Source organism: Neomonachus schauinslandi, chromosome 1 (genome assembly GCF_002201575.2).
Source record: "Neomonachus schauinslandi chromosome 1, ASM220157v2, whole genome shotgun sequence".
Taxonomy (NCBI): domain Eukaryota; kingdom Metazoa; phylum Chordata; class Mammalia; order Carnivora; family Phocidae; genus Neomonachus; species Neomonachus schauinslandi.
Genome location: NC_058403.1, coordinates 68,742,603 through 68,768,131, shown reverse-complemented (window position 1 = coordinate 68,768,131; position 25,529 = coordinate 68,742,603). Strand labels below are relative to the sequence as shown.

Here is a 25,529-nt window from a genome sequence, read left to right as displayed (position 1 = left end):
TTCTTATGGTGGCTTTATGATATACAGAAATATTCTATTTATTAAACTCAGTTACATATAAATTATTAATTTTTCTCCTTTCAAAAACAATAGCCTCTGACCTTTGTGTATATCTTAATGATGTTTTATTCACTATGGAGTATAAAAAATACTTTTTTTTTAAAGATTTTATTTATTATTTGACAGAGAGTGAGAGAGAGAGAGAGCACATGAGAGGGGGGAGGGTCAGAGGGAGCCCGATGCGGGACTCGATCCTGGGACTCCAGGATCATGACCTGAGCCGAAGGCAGTCGCTTAACCGACTGAGCCACCCAGGCGCCCCTATAAAAAATACTTCTCATTCCTTCTATATTTTTGTGGTTTTATAAATTTTTGATTCATCTGAAATTTTTTTGAATGTCAGGTGTAAGATATGGAGCCAAATATATTTAATTAACTTGTGAGAGTAGCATATTATCCATAAGCCTTTGGTTGATCAATACATTGAAACTAAATGCAGGTTGGGATCATATCAGGATTATATGACATTTTTAATTTTTTAATTTTTTTTCATCATGATAAATGTACTCTTTAATCCCCATCATCTGTTTAACTCATCCCCCCACCAACCGCCCCTCTGGTAACCATCAGTTTGTTCTCTATAGTTAAGAGTCTGTTTCTTGGTTTGTCTCTTGTCCTTTTTGTTTTCTTTTGCTCATTTGTTTTGTTTCTTAAATTGCCCATATGAGTGAGATCATATGGTATTTGTCTTTCTTTGACTGACTTATTTAGCATTGTACTCTGTAGCTCTATCCATGTTGTTGCAAATGGCAAGATTTCATTCTTTTTTATGGCCAAATAATACTCCATTGTATACATATACCACATCTTCTTTATCCATTCTTCAGTTGACGTACACTTGGGCTGCTTCCATAGTTTTGCTATTGTAAATCATGTTTCAGTACATGAGGGTGCATGTATCCCTTTGATTTAGTGTTTTTGTATTTTTGGGGGGTAAATACTCAAGTAGTATGATTGCTGGATCATAGGGTATTTCTGTTTTTAATTTTTTGAGGAACCTCCGTAGTTTTCCAGAGTGGCTGTACCAGTTTGTATTCCCACCAACAGTGCCAGAGGGTTTTGCTTTCTCCACATCCTCAGCCAACACTTGCTGTTTCTTGTGTTTTTGATTTTAGCCGTTCTGACTCGTGTGAGGTGATATCTCATTTTAGTTTTGATTTGTGTTTCTCTGATGATGAGTGTTGTTGAACATCTTTTCATGTGTCTGCCAGCCATCTGTATGTCTTCTTTGGAGAAATATCTGTTCATGTCTTCTGCCCATTTTTAAATTGGATTATTTGTTTTTTGTGTATTGAGTTGTATCAGTTCTTTATTTAGATACTAACCCTTTATCAGATATGTCATTTGCAAATATCTTCTCCCATTCTGAAGGTTGCCTTTTAGTTTTGCTGATTGTTTCCTTTGGTCTGCAGAAACTTTTTATTGTGATGTAGTCCCAATAGTTTATTTTTGCTTTTATTTCCTTGCCTCTGGAAACATATAGAAAACATGTTGCTATGGCAATATCAGAGATTACTGCCGGTGCTCTCTTCAAGGATTTTTATGGTTTCAGGTCTCACATTTAGGTCTTTAATCCTTTTTTTTTTTTTTAAGATTTTATTTATTTATTTATTTGACAGAGAGATAGAGAGCACAAGTAGGCAGAGCAGCAGGCAGAGGGAGAAGGAGAAGCAGGCCCTCTGCTGAGCAGGGAGCCAGATGCGGGGCTTGATCCCAGGACCCTGGGATCGTGACCTGAGCCGAAGGCAGCCGCTTAACCGACTAAGCCACTCAGGTGCCCCTAATCCATTTTGAGTTTATTTTTGTGTATGGTGAAAGAAAGTGGTCTGTCCAGTTTTCCCAACACATTTGTTGAAGAGACATTTTTTAATGAAGCGGAGTATATTGATATTGTAAGAATGTAAACAGGAATATATGGCTAAACGTGAAGGAATAGTATAATGGGGATAAAGGCAAATAGTAATCACCTTTCTGAAGTCTGTTTCGTTACGTTTGACTTATCTACAGTTGCATTTAGATTTATTCACATCCGTCAGCCCTGATTTTTAAAATATTCCCAGAGTTGGGTGCCTGGGTGGCTCAGATGGTTAAGCGTCTGCCTTCGGCTCAGGTCATGATCCCAGGGTCCTGGGATCGAGTCCCACATCGGGCTCCCTGCTCCTTGGGAGCCTGCTTCTCCCTCTGCCTCTCTCTCTCTCTGTCTCTCATGAATAAATAAATAAAATCTTTAAAAATAAATAAATAAATAAAACATTCCCAGAGTTGAACTCGAGTTAAGCTTGGGAATATCCTCATTTGAAAATTAACACAGGGGTGCCTGGCTGGCTCGGTCAGTAGAGCATGTGGTTCTTGATCTTGGGGTTGTAAGTTCAAGCCCTGTGTTTGGTGTAGAAATTACTTAAAAATAAAACCTTCAGGGACATCTGGGTGGCTCAGTCGGTTAAGCCACTGCCTTCAGCTCAGGTCATGATCCCAGGGTTCTGGGATCGAGCCCCACATCAGGCTCCCTGCTCAGCGGGGAGCCTGCTTCTCCCTGTCCCACTGCTGCTCCCCCTGCCTGTGGTCTCCTGCTCTCTCTCTGTCAAATAAATAAATAAAATGTTTAAAAAAAAAGAAAGAAAGAAAGAAAATTAACATAAATCAGACACTCCTGAAGGTAGCACATTTATTATAATAAGTAAATGGACTTGTATTAATTTGAGAAATATGTAGATAAAAGGTCACTTGGCTGAATCAAATTTCAAGAAAATTATTTGCATTAATTTCTTGTGATGAAATATTCTACAGTTTGGTCTTTTTGCCAACTCAATAAATTAATAGAAAACCACTTTACATCTAAAATATATTTTTTTAAAGATTTTATTTATTTATACATGAGAGACAGAGGCAGAGGGAGAAGCAGGCTCCCCACGGAGCAGAGAGCCCAATGTGGGACTTCATCGCAGGGCCTGGGACATGACCTGAGCTGAAGGCAGGCACTTAACCGACTGAGCCACCCAGGTGTTCCTAAAATATTTTATGAAAAGTGAGCCAGGGAGACCAGAGATGGTTGAGGTAATTTAAGCAGGTGATGAAGAACCTGAACCAGAGTGGTTGCTAGTAGGTACATTTGCTGAACTTCTGCTACCATGGTAGGTGCTAGGTTACCAAGATTTAACTTGTAAGCAGTTGAATGACTAGAAAGATTGCAATAGACAATGTAGGAGAAATAGCAGGTTTGAGGGATGAGTGAAAGGGTTCTGTTTTGGATAGATTGCACTTGAATTAAAGATTTCTGTTAAGCAATTGGAAATTTGGATCAGCAGTTTAAGAGGCTGGTGAGAATATGATTTGTGTATAAAGGATGAATCCTAATAGAGTGATTTTTGAAAATGTAGGGTTAGGTGATACTGTCAAAGGGTTAGAGTAAGTCTGTGAGAGACTCAGGGCCAAACCTTGGGAAATACCTCCTGTGTTCAAGGATCAGGCAAAGGGGCCCCTGGCTGACTCAGTTGGTAGAACATGCAACTTTTGATCTCGGGGTTGTGAGTTTGAGCCCCACATTGGGTGTAAAAATTATTTTAAAAAAATCTTTAAAAAGGGGATCAGGCAAAGAAAAAGAACCAGTGAGGGAGATACTAGAAAATTGGTGAAGAATTGGGAGTGTGCAATGTCAAGCAAGTGAAGGGAACACTTCAAGAAGTTGGAGTTACACTGTAGGGGAATTGAGTCTGATGAAAAGGGGAAATGGGTAAGTAAATCTTTGGTGGTAGTTTGGAGAGCAGTTTGGTTTGAGTGGTATGATGTTATTGCAGTAGTCCTAGGAATGAGAAGAAAATATTAAGGAAGGGAAGACAGCAAGTTACTGGTTAGACTTTTAAGGAAGTCCCTGAGGTTATTCTTGAAGGGGAGAAACAGGGTCTGTTTTGTTTTGTGTAGGGGAGCAGGGATGAACGTGTGGATGGGAGAGAAGACAGAGAAGATACAGAGCTGTCTTAAAGCAGAGGAGTGGTAAATTGTAGGAGGCAACGTTAGTCAGTCTCTGTCTCAGTGAAGCAAGTGTCTCTGCTGAGAACAAGTCAGGTGATTTCTTTGGTTAGAAAGCTTGAGGGGAGTGATATAGGGCAGTCTGTCTCAAATGCAGGGAAGTCTTGAACTTGGTGGCACAAGTTACAGGCACCCGCCTTTACTTCCCCTTAGCAGCTCCACCGGGGATTGGCTGGAAGGCGCTGTGGCAAGTGCAGTCTCTTTGAAAGCTTGAGTTCTTGATGTACATGCAAAATTTGCATTTTATGCTGTAAAACATCTACAGTTGTTTAAATATATATATATAAAACTTTTTTCCCCCTCAAATGTAAAAGTAAAAGTCATTCTTCAGAAGAATCGTGCCGTGTTTATCATATGGCTTCAAATATCCGTTACGAAGTATCCCAGTTTGAGAGGCACTGTTAAGGATATTAATTAGGAATGTGAATGAGGATTGCTGAGTAGTGCCAGTTGGTGGGGGAGTGTTTTTTTATCTTTTGAGTACTGCTGACCTAAAAGAGTAATGAAAAAATTCAAGATGAGTGCCACTGAATTGGAAAAAAGCTTACTTTGTTTTTATTTTTGGTTTGAAATTTGAGAGGGGAAGAAATACAAAGCTGCTTCATCAGCTTTTTTTTTTTAAGTGGAGCCCGGTATGGGGCTTGAACTCACGACCCTGAGATCAAGACCTGAGCTGATATCACGGGTTGGGTGCTTAACTGACAGAGCCACCCCTTAAAAATATTAAATAATCTCTACACCCAATGTGGGGCTCGGACTAGAACCCTGAGATCAAGAGTTACATGCTCTACTGACTGAACCAGCCAGGTGCCCCTGTAGTTCATAGATGGACTTAAGGTTGTCAGAAGTTTCTGAAATTACATGCCAAATTTTGTTTGTGATTTTTTTTCCTTCTTAGGGAAAAGGTCCATAGTTTTCCTCAGATTCTACAAAAGATCCAAGACCCTTTTTGATCTGTTTCATCTGTGACAATTTACCCACCCATTAAGTACTTTAAGATTCAATTATTCCTCTTACAATGTTGATGTTAAGTCAACTACCCTTTAATAGTTCTTTGTATGTTAATGTTCCTCCTCTCCCCTATAAACTGGTTAGCATTTTCTATTTCCAATCCTAGACATATCCTTGGACCCCAGGTTAGAACCTTTTGTTTAGTAGTGCTGCTTAAATTTTAATGGGCATACAGATCTCCTGGAGAACTATATATATTGAATTTGAGGTGACAGAGGTATGTAAAATGAATATTTTGATACAGTAGATCTGGAATGGGTTATGTGATCCTGCATTTCTTTCTTTCTTTTTAAGATTTTATTTATTTATTTGTCAGAGAGAGAGAGCACAAGCAGGGGGAGCACAGGCAGAGGGAGAAGCAGGCTCCCCTCTGAGCAAGGAGCCTGATGTGGGACTTCATCCCAGGATTCTGGGATCATGACCTGAGCCAAAGGCAGACAATCGGCTAAGCCACCCAGGCGTTCCTGTGGTCCTGCATTTCTAATGAAATTCTAGGTGATGCTGTTGGTAGACCACAATTTGAGTAGCAGAAGGCTAAGACTATAGGCCTTGAGGTCTTGTGCTGGTACATAGAATCCAGTACATGTTTCCCTCCTCACATTTATTAATTCACTTATTGGTTCATTTTTTCATTTTACCTGCAAGCTATAAATACCATGTATTTATCAGGCTCTATACTGCTTAATAGGCATACATAGGTGATAAAGTGTGAGTCCTACCTTCCTTGAACTAGTTTTTAGTCTTGTTTGGTAAACAAAGGAATTAAATTTGGTTATGTTGGCCTTGAGTTGGTGGCACATAGTAAGGTGCTCAAAGATTAACGAGATGGATGAAGTATTTTTGGGATATCCAATAGACAGTTGATCTGGACTATCCATTAATTCTTTTTTTTTTTTTCTTAGAAGGGGAGAGAGGCTGGGGCAAGGAGAGGGGCAGAGGAAAAGGAAGAGAGAGAATCTTAAGCAGGCTCCATGCCCAGCATGGAGTCCCACACAAGGCTCAATCTCACAACCCTGAGATCATGACCTGAGCCAAAATCAAGAGTCAGATGCTTAACTGACTGAGCCACCCAGATGCCCCGTGGCGTTAATTCTGGTAACATGACCTGCAGTTACATTAACTGTGATTGCTGCATTTCATTTTTGGCTAGTTATATTTGTCATCTGCCAAAACCCTTAGGTTCCTCTTTCATGTGAAGAACAGGGCTTTGGATATATTGAATATGAGGTGACAGAGATATGTAAAAGCAGAATTGTCCTGTAGGCATTATAAATGTGGCTTTAGTAAAAAAAAAGGTTAACTTGCTATTACTATCTTGAGAGTAGTTACAAACATATAAGGAAGGAAAATTATTAGAGGGAGCCTTACCTGTTTTGTTAATCATAACCATAGTGTTGCATAGGTGATTTATATGTTTGTTTTGCTTTGACAATATTAAAAATCATGTGAGATTTTCTTTCTTCTAATACTATAAGCATATAATCTGGTATTTCAACAACATAATAATATGTATAGAAACTACATATTAACAAAATAATAGTGTTTTAGAATTTTTTCTTTTATGATATGGTGCAGTTGAAGAGGCTTATGCATTCTTTACATAGGAGAAAAATTACAAATAACCTGAATGGCCAGGAAAATGGTTTAAAAAAAATTGAGTTGCCATATGAAACAATGCTTAGAATAAATTGTTTTAATAACATGAGGAAACACTGGAAAAAAGCGTGATACAAAATTGCGTATACCATATGATCTCAGCCACGTTAAAATGAGTAAATAAAAAGACTGGAAGGAAATATATCAAATAATGTCATCTCTTGGTATTTAGGATTGCAGATTTATTTTTTCAGTTTACTATAATATACATAATTAACTGCCATAAAAAGGAATTTCTATGAGAAGCATTTTGTAGAAATGACAACAAAGGGCGCCTGGCTGGCTCAGTCAGTAGATTATGTGACTCTTGATCGTGGGTTCTGAGTTCAAGCCCCATGTTTGGTATAGAGATTACTTAAAAATAATAAAATAAATCTTTTTAAAAAAAAAATGACAAAACAGTGATCTGCAGTTCTATAGACTTTCTCATCAACTTTAGTGCAATTATTGAAGCTTTACTGTGTACCTAATGTTTCTGTACAGTTGTCTTTTTTTGTTAGCTTAAATGTGTTCATCAGAATCATCCATGGAGCTTTAGAAAGTATACATATCTCAGTTCTACCCCAGAGATTCTGAATAAGTAGATCAAGAGCAGGGCTAGCATCCATAGTTTCTAAAGCTCTACAATTGACTTAAATAGCAGCATAGCTGAGAAAGTTGTCTATAAGCAGAAGCTGTTTTGTGTGATACTTACTTTGCACTTAGCAGTGTCAGGTAGCAACTTTTGAACTAACAATTTAAAGCTTTCACTTGCATTTAGTTGTTAAACTTAAGGGGAAAGCAGCATATTTGAGTCACAGAAAATAAATCCAAATACAGATACTACATTGTTTAAAAGGTAGCTGGAAAGAAAACCTTATAAAATATCCCATTTGAAAATATTCCATATCTAGGGGCGCCTGGATGGCTCAGTCAGTTAAGTGTCTGCCTTCGGCTCAGGTCATGATCCCGGGGTTCTGGGATCGAGCCCCGCATTGGGCTCCCTGCTCAGTGGGAAGCCTGCTTCTCCCTCTCCCACTCCCCCCCGCTTGTGTTCCTTTTCTTGCTGTGTCTCTCTCTGTCAAATAAATAAATAAAGTCTTTAAAAAAAATTCTATATCTAATTCATGGTGTGTTTGGTTTTATCTTTTTCTCCCTAGTGAGTGGAGTGCCATAGAGAAAGAAATGGGGGACGGACTGCAGAGTGCTGGTCACCATATGGATGTGTAAGTACCTAGAGCAGTTAAGGTAAAACCCAGGGTGAAGTCTAGTGGTGAAATGTTAGTGATTCTTCTGTTTTTATCAAGTTTGCTGGCTTTTATATTATATACTCTGGATCCAGATCTGACTTACACAAGTTTATTTCAGGAATGAAGGTTAATTTAAAACATTGAAAAATCAATCAGTCCAATTCATATATTAGTAGAATAAAGAAGAAAACCTGCATGTTAATTTCTGTACATGTAGAAAAACCTTTCAACATCCACTCAAAATAAAAATTCTCATCAAACTAGGATTAAAAGAAATTTCTTCAATTTAAAACTTAAAACTAGTATTGTACCTAATACTGAAATACTGAAAACTTAGATAATATTGTACTTAATAGTGAAGTATTGATGCTTTTCCCTAAGATCAAGCAATAAGGCAAGGTTGTATGCTATTACCACTTCTAGTAAACATTGTACCAGAAGTCCTAGTCAGGCAAGAAAATCAAATAAGAGGCATCACTCTTAGAAAGGAAGAATTAAAACTATCTTTTTCTGTAGTTAACAGGATCTTTTACATGGAAAATCATAAAGAATCAGCCAAAAATATTATAGAACTAATAGCTGAATTTAACAAGGATGCAGAATATAAGATAAATATATAAAAAAGAAAGTGTTTTTATATACTAGCAACAATTGGAAAATAAAAATCGAAAAACAATACTTTTATAATAGTATCAAAACAAAATATTACAGATTAATTTAATGAAAGATGTGAAATACTTCTACACTGAAGACTCTATATACTGAGAGAAAATTTTGAAGACCTAAATAAATGGGGAGAATAAATGTATGTGCTCGTGGATTGGAAAACTCAGTAGTGTTAATATGTCCATTCCTCCCAAACTGCAGTCCCAATCAAAATTCTGATAACTTTTTAATGGAAATTGGTATACTAATTCTAAAACTTATATGGAAATTCAAAGGACCTAGAGTAGCCAAAACAGTCTTGAGAAAGAACAAACCTGGAATATATTACTTGATTTCAAGACTTACTATAAAGATACAGTTATCGGGGCGCCTGGGTGGCTCAGTTGGTTAAGCGACTGCCTTCGGCTCAGGTCATGATCCTGGAGTCCCGGGATCGAGTCCCGCATCGGGCTCCCTCTGACCCTCCCCCCTCTCATGTGCTCTCTCTCTCTCTCATTCTGTCTCAAATAAATAAATAAAATCTTTAAAAAAAAATATTTAAAAATAAAAAAAAAGATACAGTTATCAAGATAGGTATTGACATAATGGTAAATAGATCGGTGGAACAGAATAAAGCCCAGAAATAGACCAGCATTTATTTATTTATTATTTTTTTTAAATTTTTAAAAAAATTTTATTATGTTATGTTTGTCACCATACAATACATCATTAGTTTTTGATGTAGTGATCCACGATCCATTGTTTTCGTTTAACACCCAGTGCTGCATGCAATACGTGCCCTCCTTAATACCTACCTTTATCTGTAGTGATAGACCAGCATTTAAATAGTACATCTCAAGAAATGGTTCTGGAATAACTGGTTACCTACAAGGAAAAAAATTAACCGTGAGCTATTTCTCATACCTTACATAAAAACTAATGCAATTTGGATCATATACTTAAGTATAAAAGCTAAAATTATAGCTTTGAGTAGAAAACACATGAGAATATCGTTGCAACCTTCAAATTAGCAAAGATTTCTTAAAGAGAACATGAAAAGAAAAAAGAAATTTTTAAATGGTGAATTGTTCTTTATCAAAATTAAACATTTTGCTTATCAGAAGATACTCTTGGAGGTGGGGAGGAATGTGGGGAGTTAGTGTTAGAGAAGATGAAGACATTCTGGTGATGGATAGTGGTTAATGGTTGCACAACACTGTGAATGTACTTAATGCCACTTAACTGTACACTTAAAAATTATTAAAAGGTAAATTTTATGTTATGTTTATTTACCCCCCCCACACACACAAAAGACACCATTAAAATAATGAAGAGGCAAGCCACTGACTGGGAGTAAACGTTTCCAACCACAATATATAAAGAACTCTTACAACTCAGTAATAAAAGACAAAAAATATTTATTTTATCTAAATATTTCTTTGGGCCATTTTCAAGCTAACTGGCTACTTTTCAACCAATTTGCTTAACCCTAAGCCGTTTTCCTGTATTCTGTTGACTTAGCATTTTCAGGAATTTAAGATTATCCCTTCAGTTGATTTATTTAAAGCATTAAATAAAATTAATTTCGGTACTGATATCTAAAAATCGTTTCCACTTACATTTTTCTACCCAAGGATGTGCCTTTTATCTGGTCACTGTTTCCTGTCTTCAGGCCACCAGCCCTGTGGTTCCTGTTTTGTTTTTTTTTTTTTAAGATTTTATTTATTTATTTGACAGAGAATGACACAGCAAGAGAGGGAACACAAGCAGGGGGAGTGAGAGGGAGAAGCAGGCTTCCCACGGAGCAGGGAGCCCGACGTGGGGCTCGATCCCAGGACCCTGAGATCATGACCTGAACCGAAGGCAGGCGCTTAACTGACTGAGCCACCCAGGCGCCCCACCTATAGCTCCTCTTTTTTGTTTCCTTAACATTAACTCTTTCAGAATCATAGGTTTATGAATTAAAGGCAGTTTTTCCTACTCTTAACAGTGATTCCCAAGACTTTTTTCAGTCACATAGAAGAAATTCCATGCAAATATGAGTTTGTAATTACGGAATATGGACTTTACCTGTTTTATAAATCCTATAAGCACATAGCTTTTCAGCGAATCTTAATGTAGGTTTATTTATTTTTACAACTTCAGTACTTTTGTTTACTTGCCTACATAAAGCAGGTCTGGAGACATAGAATATATTTTTCTTTTTTTCCCATGCTAAGAAGTCAGAATTAATTTGAAAAAAGGATGCCTGTTATACCATACAGAAATAGTACATGACATAACCCATGTCCTTATGGAATTTATAATGTGGTTGAAGAAATAAAACCAACACATGAGACATTTGATAAAATGTAAGTTGTGAATTGTTGATAAAAGATCAGAAGTGGGGGTGCCTGGGTAGTAGCTCAGTCGGTTAAGTGGCTGACTTTGGCTCAGGTAATGATCTCAGGGTCCTAGGATTGAGCCCCGTGTCCTCCCTGCTCAGCAGGGAATCTGCTTCTCCCTCTGCCCCTCCCCCTGCTCATGCACTCTATCCCTCTCTCTCGAATAAATAAATAAAATCTTAAAAAAAAAAAAAGATCAAAAGTAGAGTGATGACTAAGGACTAAAGTAGTCTGGGAAGATTTCCTAGAGGTGCTGAGATATGTGTTTGTAGGATTTGGAGAAGCAGTGTAGAGAGCTGTCATACTTCTGTACAAGGAAGGACTGAGGTGCAGGAATGAGAATGACAACACAATGAAGGGCTTGTCCAGATCAAAGCACAGGTTGCTATTGAGAATTAGTATAAAATAAGGCTTCTAAAGTTTTTTGTAATCTTATTTACTCTGTTTTTCCTTTTGTAGCTTTTAAGCATTACTGTATGTAATTGTTGCCAGGAACATTTGAGCACCAATTATACTAAACTCTTATTTTTTCTACAGATTTTGTAGCCCTTTCATAGAATATCTTTGAACAAAATATATTATAGTCTTATGGGGCTTCTTAAGCTACCTGTTAAGTAGGACCTTTTTTTGTTTGTTTTTTATTTCCAAGCCATTGCTGATTGAAACATTTTGGTAAAGTTCAATAAAATTTTCCTGGTAATTAAAAATTGCTATAAGTGTTTCTGAATGCTTATTCTCAACTTTGTGTACTTACTCTTGTTATTGACGGGTAACAAATAGCACTTCTTTTGATCATTAATACTTTGTATCGTGATAAAAGTTTGTGTGCAATGTTTTTTAAACAGGTATGCATCTTCTATTGATGATATTTTAGAAGATGAAGAACATTATGCAGATCAGCTAAAGGAATATCTGTTTTATGCAGAAGCATTGCGGTAAGTATAATAAGTGTTCCAGATGCAGCCCTGTGGCTGGTCACCACTCTCCTCATACGTTGCCAGAAAGTAAAGACAGTAAGGTGATTTTTAAATGAATTCATCCCCCAGGTATTGAATGAGGTCTCATTGTAATCCTCTGTGTTGCAGAGTGCTAGGCATAGACATTTAAGACAAGTCCTGTTCTTGAAACATAATATTGATAAAACTCATCAGTCTCTAACCTCAGATCTGTTTGTAGGTTGTTCTTTCTACTTTTTTCAGTTTGAAGATTGGATGCAAAATACAAATTGAGTGTCTGTAGGCCTGTCACTAGGCAATATGTTGCCATTTTTATTCTGTAATTCTTTACACATCTGCTTACCTTCTTAGTAAGGTTGTATAAGTTCTTAATATCAGCACTTTGTCTTCTGTTTTTATGGTTATCTCCTACAGAGCCGAACAGAATTCTCTGGTATATAGTTCTATTTAATTAAGAAGAAATTAGTATACTTTTTCTGTCCAATTTTAAAAAATGAATCATTTTCCTGGAATAGGTGTCTTTTGGTCATAGCCACTTTTGGTTATTTTCCTGTCACTTTTAAAAGCAGTATAAGAATTCTGTTAGTAAACACAGCACCAATTTTCCTTTAGTTGTTCAGTAACTGGTATGAAAACATCCGCACATTGTTAGCCTTGTTCCTTTTAAGACTTTGAGTAGTCAGGAGTTTCACCAAGGTCTCGTTACAAAGCAAAAGAAAGTTGCTGAATACAGTGGAATTCTGTATAGTTCTTAAACACTGTAGAAAAGATTAATGTATATTGGTATGTCCATGGTATACAGTTAAGTAAGATGAGATGTAGAATCACTTGAGGCATGTGCATATGAGTATTTGTAAGTGCCTAGCTAAGGTCTGGCCAAATATGCATCATCTATTAATACGGATTGTGTCTGGATGGTGGAGTTAGGCAAAAGAAAGAATTCGTGAAACTTTTTTTATTTTGTGCATTCCTGTATTAGCATTTTTTTTTTTTTACACTAAGTGTGGATTACTTTTATGATAAAAACTAACTTTTTTTTTTTTAAGATTTATTTGAGAGAGAGCTCGTGTGCGCAAGCGGGGTGGGGGGGTGCGGGCAGAGGGAGGAGAGAATCTAAAGCAGGCTCCCCGCTGAGCACAGAGCCCAACATGGGGCTCAGTCTCACGACCCTGAGATCATGACCTGAGCCAAAATCAAGAGTTGGATGCTTAACCAACTGAGCCACCTAGGCACCTCAAAACTAAGACATTTCTGTATAAAAAAAGAAAATTTTGAGAAATCTTTTTAAAGAATATTCAGTTGCTTTGTGAGATTCCACCATTAGTTTCTATGTTATACAAAAGATTTTGTTGTTAATATATGTGATAATGGTGTGTTTATTGAAAAAAATGTTGCAGGTATCTAAAAAAACGACCTTTTTTGTTAAGTATATGTAAAACTTTCATGCTTATGTTCTGCTAGATTTAATTTTTAATATTGGGCTACTACATTTTAAACTTGAAAATTCTGTGTGCACAAGTTCTGAGCCTAGTAAGACATTGTGAATGCTTCCCCTTGTCCCCTGAAAAATTTTTTTGATATGTTAAAAGAAGGCACAAAAATTAAATGGCAGCACTTTTTTCATCCCTAGGGCTGTATGCAGGAAACATGAACTTATGCAATATGACTTGGAGATGGCTGCTCAGGACTTAGCATCCAAAAAGCAGCAATGTGAGGAACTGGCAACTGGGGTGAGTGTTCCATTTAGGTCTCTGTATCATTGCAGCAAGCCATATAAGGAAGGAGCTGCAGCTCTAATAGGATGCCTGTAGCTTTTATAGGGGAATAATTTATGGGCAACATTATAATTCTTTGGGTTTTGATCTTGATATTAAAAGACGTAAGCCATTAAAACATTGTATTATATAGCATTGGAAGAAATTCTGCCAGGGCACCTGGCTGGCTCAGTCGGTGGAGCATGCAGCTCTTGACCTCAGGGTTGTGAGTTCGAGCCCCATGTTGGGTGTACAGATTACTTGAAAATAAAATCTTTAAAAAAAAAATTCTGCCAACATTGCTCTGTGTAGTAAGTGTCTTTTAGTTTATGTTAAGTCCAAATGAAAAAACATTATTCTTTGTGGTTGAAATAATGACCTTTGTCAGATTTAATTTTACAAAGTATATTATAGAAATTTTAGTTTACTTTGAAAAGCCTTTCCTAGTTAGAATCAGTGCATCTCTCCTAGGGAGGAGCTTTTGGTACACAGTGAATACTTGTGAAGAAAATTCCATATCTTATTGTATGAATCTTAGATCATTTTTATAGTCAGCTTTCTACTGTCCAACCATTTTATTGGAATAAAGTAGCTGTTGTAGTGAGAATACACAATCTGGAAATAATGAAACAGTGACAGCACCACCATTTATCCGTCACTTCATAGTTAACAAGTACTTTGGTATGTCTGAAAAGTCACAGATATATGTGGGAAAAGACCGTTGGCCACAAAACATGTATACACTGGGCTTGATTTATTTTTAAAACTCAGGGGAAATTCCCAGGCCATTTTCAGGGAGCAGGGTTCTCTACTCCTCCATGTGAAGGGAAAAGTGTTTCTCTCAGTAAATTCCGGAGAGTGAGGAAGTGTTAAAGCAGTGATGCTTCAGGCTTCCCTCCAAGGGAAGGCATCCTATTTTATTGATAGATACCCAAGTTCCAGTGTGTGTTATGCAGATTTTAAATGTTGTTTGTTTGTTTTAGTGTGGTCTGTTTCCTTTGTTGCCTGTTGAATTTTATCTATTTTTTATGTCAGAGAGAAATTTAAAGAAATATGACTTATGATCTAAATAAATAATTTGCCTAATACTTCACCTAGAAGTTTTCCATTTGATTAAGAAGTTCAGTTAGAAATTTTTTCTTTTTGACTATTCCATATTATTCCAGAGTTAGCAATCATATTAGGACCCCCTGGTTATAAGACTTATGAGGTATGGGGAAAATGGCAAAAGTTTTATTTCCCTTTTTTAAAAAAAATGTTTAATTGTGGTTTAAGTATACATACCAAAATTTGTCATCTTAACCATTTTTTTAACCTGGTTTTTCTCTTTTTCTTCTTCTATATATATATGTATAGATCTGTCTATCTTGAAAGATTTTATTTTTTTATTTTTTATTTTTTTAAAGATCTTATTATTTGACAGAGAGAGAGATAGCAAGAGAGGGAACACAAGCAGGGGGAGTGGGAGAAGGAGAAGGAGGCTTCCCGCCGAGCAGGGAGCCCGATGTGGGGCTCGATCCCAGAACCCTGGGATCATGACCTGAGCCGAAGGCAGACGCTTAACAACTGAGCCACTGAGGCACCTGGATTTTATTTTTAAGTAATCTCTACACCCAACATGGGGCTCAGACTCACAACCCTGAGGATCAAGAGTCACATGCTCTACCCACTGAGCCAGCCAGGCATCTGTATTTTTCTTTTTAAAAAGTAATTTTTACTCTTGGGGCGCCTGGGTGGCTCAGTCGGTCCTGGTGCTCAGCCAGGAGCCTGCTTCTCCCTCTTCCTCTGCCTCTCCCCCTGCTTATGAACTCTCTCTTTCTCTGTCAAATAAATAAATAAAATCTTTAAAAAAATAATAATAATAGTTTTTACTCTTATGATTTTGAGCTTACAAAATAGTGGAAAAAAATTAGTACAACTATTATTGAATTTACACTGATACAAATTAAAAGCAATTTTATGAGAGCATAGATTAATGAATGGTTATACTAGGGATTGTTGATAGCTATTTTGAAGTGTATAGTTCAGTAGTAGTAAGTACATTCATATTGTTGTGCAGCCAACCTCCAGAACTCTCTTCATCTTGAAAATTGAAACTCTATACCATTAAACATCAACTGTCGATTTCCCTTCCCTCCAGCCCTTGGCGGTCACCATTCTACTTTCTGTCTCTATGACTTTGACTACTCTAGATACCTTACGTTAAGAAGAATCATACAGTATTTGTCTTTTTGTGACTTGTTTATTTCCACTTAGCATAATGTTCTCAGATGCATCCATGTTGTAGCATGTGTCAGAATTCCCTTTCTTTTTCAGGCTGAATAATATTTCTTTGTACATATGTGCCACATTTTGTTTATCCACTCACCTGTTTATGTTTCCTTTTAGACTGTGAGAACATTTTCTTTGAAGGGAATGACTACCAAGCTCTTTGGTCAAGAAACTCCAGAGCAGAGAGAAGCCAGAATAAAGGTGCTAGAAGAACAAATAAATGAAGGAGAACAACAGTTAAAGTCTAAAAATCTGGAAGGCAGGTAAAAATGCTGAGATGTTGAATAAAACTAGACATATGTACTACATGGCAGATTGTTTTTTTATACTGTTTCCCATCTTCATTAACATTCCTACATTATAGCCTGTTCTTCTAGGGCATTTTTTTTTTAAGATTTTATTTTCAAGTAATCTGTACACCCAACGTGGGACTCGAACTCATGACCCTGAGATCAAGAATCACAGGCTCCACCGACTGAGCCAGCCAGGTGCCCCTATACTGGTTCTCCTAAACTGTAGTGATTGAGGGGCACCTGGGTGGCTCAGTTAAGTGTCCGACTCTTGGTTCTGGCTCAGATCATGATATTGCAGTTGTGGGATCAAGCCCCGCATCAGGCTCTGCGCTAAGCGTGGGTTCTGCTTCAAATTCTCTCTCCCTCTCTCTGCCCCTCCCCCTGCTCCTGTGCTCTTTCTCTCCCTCTCTCTCTCTCAAATAAATAAATACACAGCTCTTTAAAAAAAATAAAATAAAATGTAGTGATTGAATTCCTAAGAAATTTGAATTATCAAAAATCATGTTATAAAAACAGTTTTAGTATGGGGGAAAGAGTAAGAAGAGTTTCAACTTTATAATATTATTTTCTGCACTTTTCCTGATTTCTGTCCTTTGCACATTCCCTTTGCCCTTTCTTCTCCATCACTTGACAAAAGCCTGATCGTTCTTCATTGCCCAGCTCTCGCGCTACTTCCTTTTTGAGGCTTACTTCTAGCCTCGCAGGCTCTCGTAGCCCTTGGTTCATGCCACGATAACATGGCAGTTTTGTTTTGGGTGGTCAGTTGTTCTCTGTGATTGTCCCCGGCTAGATTAAGTGCCCTTTGAAGTCAATGACTGTGTCTTTCATCTTTATGTTTCAACATCCTGCATTGGGCTTGGCATGTAATTATTCCATAAATATTTCTGGAAATGCAACTATCAAAGGTCTGCCATTGCAGTTTGGCTTATTTTCCTTATTGTTGTTTTTCATCTGATAATAAGTAGATCAAGGCCGACCAAGAGTCTGTCATTGGTGTTGAGGTATTTTTGTTCATTTTTAGGACTGCTGGCACCAAATAAGTAAAAGTAAACTTTTATGAATGGGATTTAGAAAGACAAATGCCTCTCAGAATTTTTAAAACTCTGGTTGTCATTGAAAGCAAGTGTGTAGGCGCGCCTGGGTGGCTCAGTCAGTTGGGCCGCTGCCTTTGGCTTGGGTCATGATCCCAGGATGGCGAGTCCCTCTCCCTCTCCCACTCCCTGTGCTTGTACTCTCTCTGTGTCTGTCAAATAAATAAATAAAATCTTGAAAAAAAAAACTTCATGTGTTATAATAATAATAATTGTGATACATAATATATCTTGTCAAAAGAGTATGTTTTCCAGTGACCCCAGGAGGGCAACTTCACATGGCCTCTGTTAGGCTTGTGAGCTGGTTCATAAAACCATCTAATGGCTGCTTTATAGGAATAATTTGAAGCTGGGATTCTTGTGGCAAAAGTATTGATTATTAAAATGTAGACGAATGTATGACAGTTTCTCTGCTTCTTCTCCTAGTATAATTTTTAGGAAGAGAAAAATAGAACTATCTTATACAGAGAGTAGCTTTTTCCTTCATATAGATAAATAAAAACCAACGCAAACGAGAACTGGTTATTAGAATTTATAATATAGTTAACCTAATTTGAGTAAGAGTAATGATGACTACACATTTTATTTCAGAGAATTTGTGAAAAATGCTTGGGCCGATATTGAACGCTTCAAAGAACAAAAGAACCATGATTTAAAGGAGGCCCTCATAAGCTATGCAGTCATGCAGATCAGTATGTGCAAAAAGGTAGGTGAGGGTACAAATATATTCAGAAGTGCTTACAAATTTCTTTAAAACTGATTTATGTGGACCAGAGTGTTTATTTTCATTTTTTAAAGCCCATTTCCCCCCCCTTCCAGAATGTTTTCCGGTTTCTTCACTTAACGTTGAAAGAGTATTGTAACCAGAATGTTAATTATTGAGTCTTCACTCACCCAAAGTTCCACATTTGTATGCCCTGTTTATATCTAGTATCTGAAAATATATATCAACACCATTACTTGGATTATATGATGTTCTTGGACAGGGGGTAAGATACTGTTCCTAACAGTGATGTATAGTACTTGGATTGGGAGATAGCTTAACCATGGTTTGGGGGAAATGTGGTTATGATACGGTTTGTTGTCATAGTAAGTCTGTCATGTGACTGATATCCATAGAAGAAGATAAGAACACGGAAGCTTATTCTGGTTCAAGTAAGTGTTTGGACAGTGCTGAAATCTTTAAAATGCTATTGTAAGAACGAAATATAAAACATTCCTTCTTTTTTATAACCCACGATCTGCCTGTGTGTGTCAGTTAGTACCAATGGTTTACATATGTCTAGCACTTCACAGTTTACCGACGTGCATTATCTCAGTAAATCATATAGCAAGATGATTTCTCAGTTATGAAGACCTTCTTAGAGGGAAAAATCATACTCATATAAACAACTTGTGCTTTAATTCATCCAAAATGTGTATTTTCTGGCTAGACACCATCCCTTCCCTAGCCCTTTCCACTTGGTATCACCAGCAGTGCACAGAGAGCAAGGATATTTTGAGATGTAAACACCAGACTCTAGAATTAGTCACATGGGCTCCTTTTGTATTGGCCAAATTCATATTTATGCCTCAGTTAAAGTGTAAGTTACTTCACGTAGTGGATCTTTGAGGTCGTTTAAGAGACGTTAAAATCATGAGTGATCCATCTGCACATGCCAATGGGTGAGTATGACTGTAGCTTGATAGTGTGTTTTTTTTAAGACTTTATTTACTAATACATTTATTTATTAGAGAGAGAGCAAGCAAGCAAGTGTGTGAGTGGGGAGGGGAGGAGCAGAGGAAGAGAGAGAATCCCAAGCCTACTCCGTACTGAGCTCAGAGCCTGATATGGGACTCGATCCCATGACCCTGAGATCATGATCTGAGCCTAAATCAGGAGTCGGGGCATCCAACTGACTGAGCCACCCGGGTGCCCCACAGCTTGATAGTGTTTTTATCTGTTGCTCTCTTCCTGCTAACTCTCCTGCCTCCCTGCTTCACAGATTGCTTCACATTTAGTCTTTTTTCTAACCTTTCTTTTTTTAATCTCGGGAGGTCTGAAAGATCAGATAACACAAATGTTTTAGAGTTGGTTTTGTTTTGTTTTCATAAAAGACTTATTAATAAGCTCCTTGTGATCTTCTGTTTTCTGCTTTTCCAAGTAAAAGGCAGACTGTATAATGGCTCAAAGGACTTTTCTCCCCACTTTACCTAGGGTGGGGTGGTTGAGGGTGCTGGAAATTAATCTCTGAATAAAGAAGATATCACTGTAGGTGTATTTGGATATGCTGTTGGATATCTTGTGTGTCTGCTCATGTGTCCTACGATTAAGTATAGTAAACAAGTATACCCACATGAGATTAAAAAGATGTGTATTCACCTTATTGCCCAAGAACAGTACTATAAAGTTTCATCATGTATTTTTTTCCTTAAGTGGAATAGATTTTTATATATGAAAATCTGCAGTATTCTTTTTTTTATGAACTTAAAATTAAGTACGAGAAGATAAGATTAATATTAGTTTTTCTTGGGTAAATATGGGTATCTATGTTTTGCTTATTTTACTTGTGTATTAACTTTTCAAATATACCATACTTTGTTATAATGTCAGCTATCCAAAGTGGTAATTGAATATAATCAAATGACTAAATTGTAGTAGTAGTAAACCAAAACAAAAAACTTTTACAAGGATGCCTAGGTGGCTCAGTTGCTTACACGTCTGCCTTCCGCTCAGGTCATGATCCCAGGGTCCTGGCATCGAACCTCATGTCGGGCTCCCTGCTCCGCCGGAAGCCTGCTTCTCCCTCTGCCACTCCCCCTGCTTGTGTTCTCTCTCTCTCTCTGACAAATAAATAAAATCTTTTAAAAAATTTACATAAAAAGTATTAACACTTAAAAATCAAGGATCACGGGGCGCCTGGGTGGCTCAGTTGGTTAAGCGACTGCCTTCGGCTCAGGTCATGATCCTGGAGTCCCGGGATCGAGTCCCGCATCCGGCTCCCTGCTCAGCGGGGAGTCTGTTTCTCCCTCTGACCCTCTCCCCCTCATGCTCTCTCTATCTCATTCTCTCTCTCAAATAAATAAATAAATAAATAAATAAATCTTAAAAAAAAAATCAAGGATCACTTCTAAGTGTTTTTTTGGTCAACCTTTTTGATAGTGAATTTTCTCATTTGTTGAATCAAGAAATACTTGATTGATTTTTAAGCTACTTTATCTTTTTTTTTTAGTAAGAGGCTTTCTGTTTATTTATTTATTTTTTAAGATTTTATTTATTTATTTGACAGAGAGAGACATAGCGAGAGAAGGAACACAAGCAGGGGGAGTGGGAGAGGGAGAAGCAGGCTTCCCGCCGAGCAGGGAGCCCGATGTGGGGCTCGATCCTAGAACCCTGGGATCATGGCCTGAGCCGAAGGCAGACGCTTAACGACTGAGCCACCCAGGTGCCCTACTTTATCTTTTTAAATTTTGAGAATTATCGTATGGAAAAAGATATTCCATGCAAATGGAAATGGGAAAAAAAAAGCCAGGGTGGCAATACTTACATCAGACAAAGTAGACAAAATCGACTTGAAAACAAAGACTGTAACGAGACAAGGAAGGGCATTACATAATGATAAAGGGGCCAACCCAGCAAGAGGCTATAACAGCTGTAGATATTTACCCAACACTGGAATACCAAAATACATAAAGTAATATTAACAGATATAAAGGGAGAAATTGATGGTAATACAGTAATGGTAGGGGATTTTAACACCCCACTTACATCAATGGATAGATCATCAAGACAGAAAATTAATAAGGAAACAGTATCTTTGAGTGACACTTTAGCCCACATGGCCTTAACAGATATGTGTAGAATATAACATCCAAAAACAGAATATATATTCTTTTCAAGTGCACATGGAACATTCTCCAGGATAGTCACACATTTGGCCACAAAACAAATCTCAATAAAATTAAAGAAGACTGGGATGCCTGGGTGGCTCAGTAGATTAAGCCTTTGGTTCAGGTCATGATCCCGGGATCCAGGGATCAAGCCCCACATCAGGCTCCTTGCTTAGTGGGGAGCCTGCTTCTTCCTCTTCCTCTGCTCCTCCCCCTAGCTTGTGCTCTCTCACTCTCTCTCTCTCTGACAAATAAATAAATAAATTCTTAAAAAAAAAAATTTAAGAAGACTGAGATAATATCATCATCTTTCCTGACCACAATTGTATAAACTAGAAATCAATCACAAGAAAAAAACTGGAAAAATACAAACATGTGGAGGCTAAAGAGCATGCTACCAAACCTCCAGTGAGTCAGTGAGGAAATCAAAGAGGTAATAAAAAAATATATGGCTACAAATGAAAATGAAAACACAATGGTCCAAAATCTTTGGAACGCAGCAAAAGCAGTTCATTTTTAGTATATGTGCTGCCAAAGCGAGCACAGCGAAAGCAGTTCAAAGAGGAAATTATAGGGCGCCTGGGTGGCTCAGTTGGTTAAGCAACTGCCTTCGGCTCAGGTCATGATCCTGGAGTCCCGGGATCGAGTCCCGCATCGGGCTCCCTGCTCAGCAGGGAGTCTGCTTCTCCCTCTCCCGCTCCCCCCTCTTGTGCTCTCTTTCTCTCAAATAAATAAATAAAATCTTTAAAAAAAAAAAAAAAGAGGGAAATTATAGCGATACAGGCCGACCTCAAGAAACAAGAAAAATCTCAATCTAACCTTACATCTAAAGGGATTAGAAAAAGAACAAAGCCCAAAATTAGTAGAAGGTAGGAATTTAATAAAGATCAGAGCAGAAATATTACCATAAAGATAACATACTCTGATTGCAAAAATTATAAAAATCCAGAAGCATATTAGGTAAAAATTCTTCCCCCTCCTCCAGCAAGTCCCTTTTGAAACCTCACCACTGTTAGAAACTTCACGTGTGTCCTTCCAGACGTTCTTGTACATTTACAGTAATTTAGAAAATAATTCCCCACAAAAAACCGGACTGCATTACATGTGCTGGGGGTTGTTTTCATTTGCTCATTTGACGTCTCATGGACACTTTCCTATGTGAGTGCACAAGATCTCTTATCCTTTCTGACAACAAATACTCTTACTAGATACTACTTTATCCAGCCAATCTGAGACATTTTAAAGGATTTTTTAAAAAAATTTTGCGTTTTGTATTTCATCAGGAGGAGAAAAATCAAAAGATTGATTTTTTTTTTTTCTAGTGTTTGGAGCCTTGGTAAGTTGATAAATATTGACATACTTTAATGTTTAAGTATTAAAATATTGCTTCTTCATGAATTAGCAGTTATTCAAGAATATGTATCTTGTTTGTTAAAAAAAAAACCCTTTGTTTCTACCAGTTGATTAGATTTTACTATTTTATTTTTATATACATGCATTTTTGTTTAAGCATATTAGGTATGTATGTCATATTAACTTTGTGCTGAACGGCCTGCTAGAACCACTGGGGAGGCTTTGGTAATTTAGCCTGTTACTGGTTTTTATCACAACATTAGTTGTTAGACTAATAATTTAATAAGCCATTTTAAAAAAAAAAATCCATTAATTTTTATTTAATTGTTAAATTAATAAGGTTTTTTTTCTTTTGTTTTAAGTATTACATAGAAAAACTGCCTGAAAACTTGTTTGGTTTACAAATAGAAATGATGCAAACATGTGATCTGAGTAAATGAGTTTATGTTATGAACCTTGAAAACTCAGTTTGCTAAAAAAAGAAGTTGTAGGAGCTCTTTTCCCCTCTTGAAGATAGGCTATGGAAATCTCTTTCTTTTTTCAGAAGCATTAGACATTCACTTCTATTAGCCATTGCCAGAAATAGTGTCATATTTGCTGGACTTGTTAGTTATTCCAGAAAGTGAAATTTAGCATACCAGTAAGCCAAAAACTTCGGCTTTCAGAATCCTTGCAAAATCACATTTTAAAGTTTTCTTTTCTTTTTTTGTTTTTTGTTTGGTTGTTTTGTTTTGTTTTGTCTTAGGGAATTCAAGTTTGGACCAATGCTAAGGAATGCTTTAGCAAGATGTAATCTTGTGAAATGAATTTCTCTTCAATCAAAGTGCCCCAGAACAGAAGCACAAGTAAATGAAAAAAACTTAAGTCGCTACCCAGTATACACAAAAATATGTATAAGTTGAGTCAATTCAACTTTGTTTAATTTGATTGTAGTTGTGTTCATATAGCACAAGAAGGATGTATTTTAATGAATATTAAATATTATAATTTGAGGTTTTGGGGACTGGTGCTGATTCCAAAAAGTTAATTTGATAATACCTTACCAATAGATGGTTTGTCAGGCTTCTGAACCAATGACTGAATGTTAAGATGTTAGGTAATTTGTTTGTTTCAATGCCAGTTGTCTCCAATCTGTTTATGTAGGGAGTTTTTTCTTAAGATTGAATTCCTATCTTCACTTGCTAAGACCCACTAAGCTGTTATAGGGGGTTATTTTTTCTTGCCTTAGAGTTGAGCTGTTTGGTTTGACAAAGCTCAGCAGAAACTTAGTGTGAAATCTAAGATTGTCTCCCACATTCATTGATGCCCCCTATAACATTTGCATACACTAGAAAATGCCTTCAATTTGTGTTTTACCAGAATTTTGATACTGGTCAGAAATTTTATACTGTCAACAAAGAAGATTCAGCTTCTCAGATATATAGTGGAACACATTGTTATGATCTAGGAATTGCTATGTAGAAAGTTTTAATTGAATATGTTACATATAAGCACTAAATTCTTCTCAAATAATTCTTAACCTCAGTGATGAGCCTAAATTTACTCTGCTTGGCTCTCTACACATGGCATTTCAGGGTACAAGATGTAGCATTTCAGTGTGTAAGATACATGTAGTGAACATATGTGTTAGTATCTTCATTATTAACATCCTTCTTTTCTATTGCTTGGCTATAATTTTTGTAAAGATAAATTATACTGTTTTTGTGCGTGTGTGTGTTTGTATGTTTTTGTGGTATATGTTCAGACGCCAAGCACCCTCATTTTGCTAGCTTTGCAGTATTTTAAATGTGTTCTCATTATTACTAATTATGTAAAAAAAAATCCCCAGTACTGTTCAGCATTTGACTTTTTTACATGTTTAAAATGTTGCTGGATTTTTGTGCTGTTTGCCAAACGTATACAATAAATAAATGAAGTATTGTGCTGATTTTCATATGATTTTTGTTATTTTAACCAAGTTATCTATACATATTAGTATCGGATGCCCTGTGAGAAAATAATACGTGCTATATTATGTTTTGAAGTGTTTGTGTAAATTTATCTGAGGCCAAAATGTTGGGTTTTTCAAAAAATAAGATGCTGAAATGAGATACAATTTTTAAAAATTTACTGCTTTTTAAAAAAAGAAAATTGCTGGAGGCAAAGATCATCAAATAAAATAGCTTTACATTTGGCATTTAAAAATCAAAAGCCTTCTTCCCAAAACTAACCTTAAGCTAAATGTAAAATGTAGTAGATTTTTTTCTACTAGCTGATTTAGTTTGAGAAGGCCATTGTTACCTATGTTTTAAAAAGATGAATTAGGAAAAATATTTTTCTAAAACATGCAAATATTCACTTGATTGTATGTATATTTAGGAATATCTTGACTTGGGTTGACTTTTTAAAAAGTTTCATTTGATAGCACAAATCATTCCTTTAAAAAAAAAACAACAAACTCTTGAACTTGTTTTTTGTTTTGTTTAAGTAGGCTCCATGCCCAACGTGGGGCTTGAACTCATGATCTTGAGATTAAGAGTTGTATGCTGTACGGACTGAGCCAGGCAGGTGCCCCCCTCAAAAACAAACAAACAAACAAGAAACTCTTAAAGAAGTTTTATGATGGGAATTATTTTTGGTACTATCCAGAATAAGTGTAAAGAAAATAATCTGTGCAATAACCCTTTCCAAAACTATTTAAAAATCAGAATGCTAAAATGAATTATTAAAGAGGAGTGGGGTTTAAATCCTCAAAGCTAAATATAAAAATATAAAGAATGACTGAAGAAAAATGACTCATTACATTAATGTAAATAGTAACAGAGGAAGATCTCGTCCTGACGGTGTACTAGTGATGCGGTTGGTATAGTCAAAGCATTAAAATTAACTGAAGTCATACTTAACCTTCATTTACATCCAAAACTTGAGTATGCCTGAATGAGTCACTGGTA

General features: G+C 36.7%; 1 protein-coding gene across 1 annotated transcript in view; it reads left to right on the top strand.

Moving 5' to 3' along the window:
• SNX4 (sorting nexin 4) overlaps nucleotides 1-24,521 on the top strand; it is a 72,257-nt gene extending 47,736 nt beyond the window's left edge. Inside the window, exons 9-14 of the mRNA XM_021692318.1 lie at nucleotides 7,893-7,958; nucleotides 11,857-11,946; nucleotides 13,598-13,697; nucleotides 16,110-16,255; nucleotides 17,968-18,082; nucleotides 23,345-24,521. Of these exons, the coding sequence (XP_021547993.1) occupies nucleotides 7,893-7,958; nucleotides 11,857-11,946; nucleotides 13,598-13,697; nucleotides 16,110-16,255; nucleotides 17,968-18,082; nucleotides 23,345-23,392 (565 nt within the window). The 3' untranslated portion in view covers nucleotides 23,393-24,521. The remainder of the gene's footprint in view (nucleotides 1-7,892; nucleotides 7,959-11,856; nucleotides 11,947-13,597; nucleotides 13,698-16,109; nucleotides 16,256-17,967; nucleotides 18,083-23,344) is intronic.
• The last annotated feature ends 1,008 nt before the right edge of the window (nucleotides 24,522-25,529 follow it).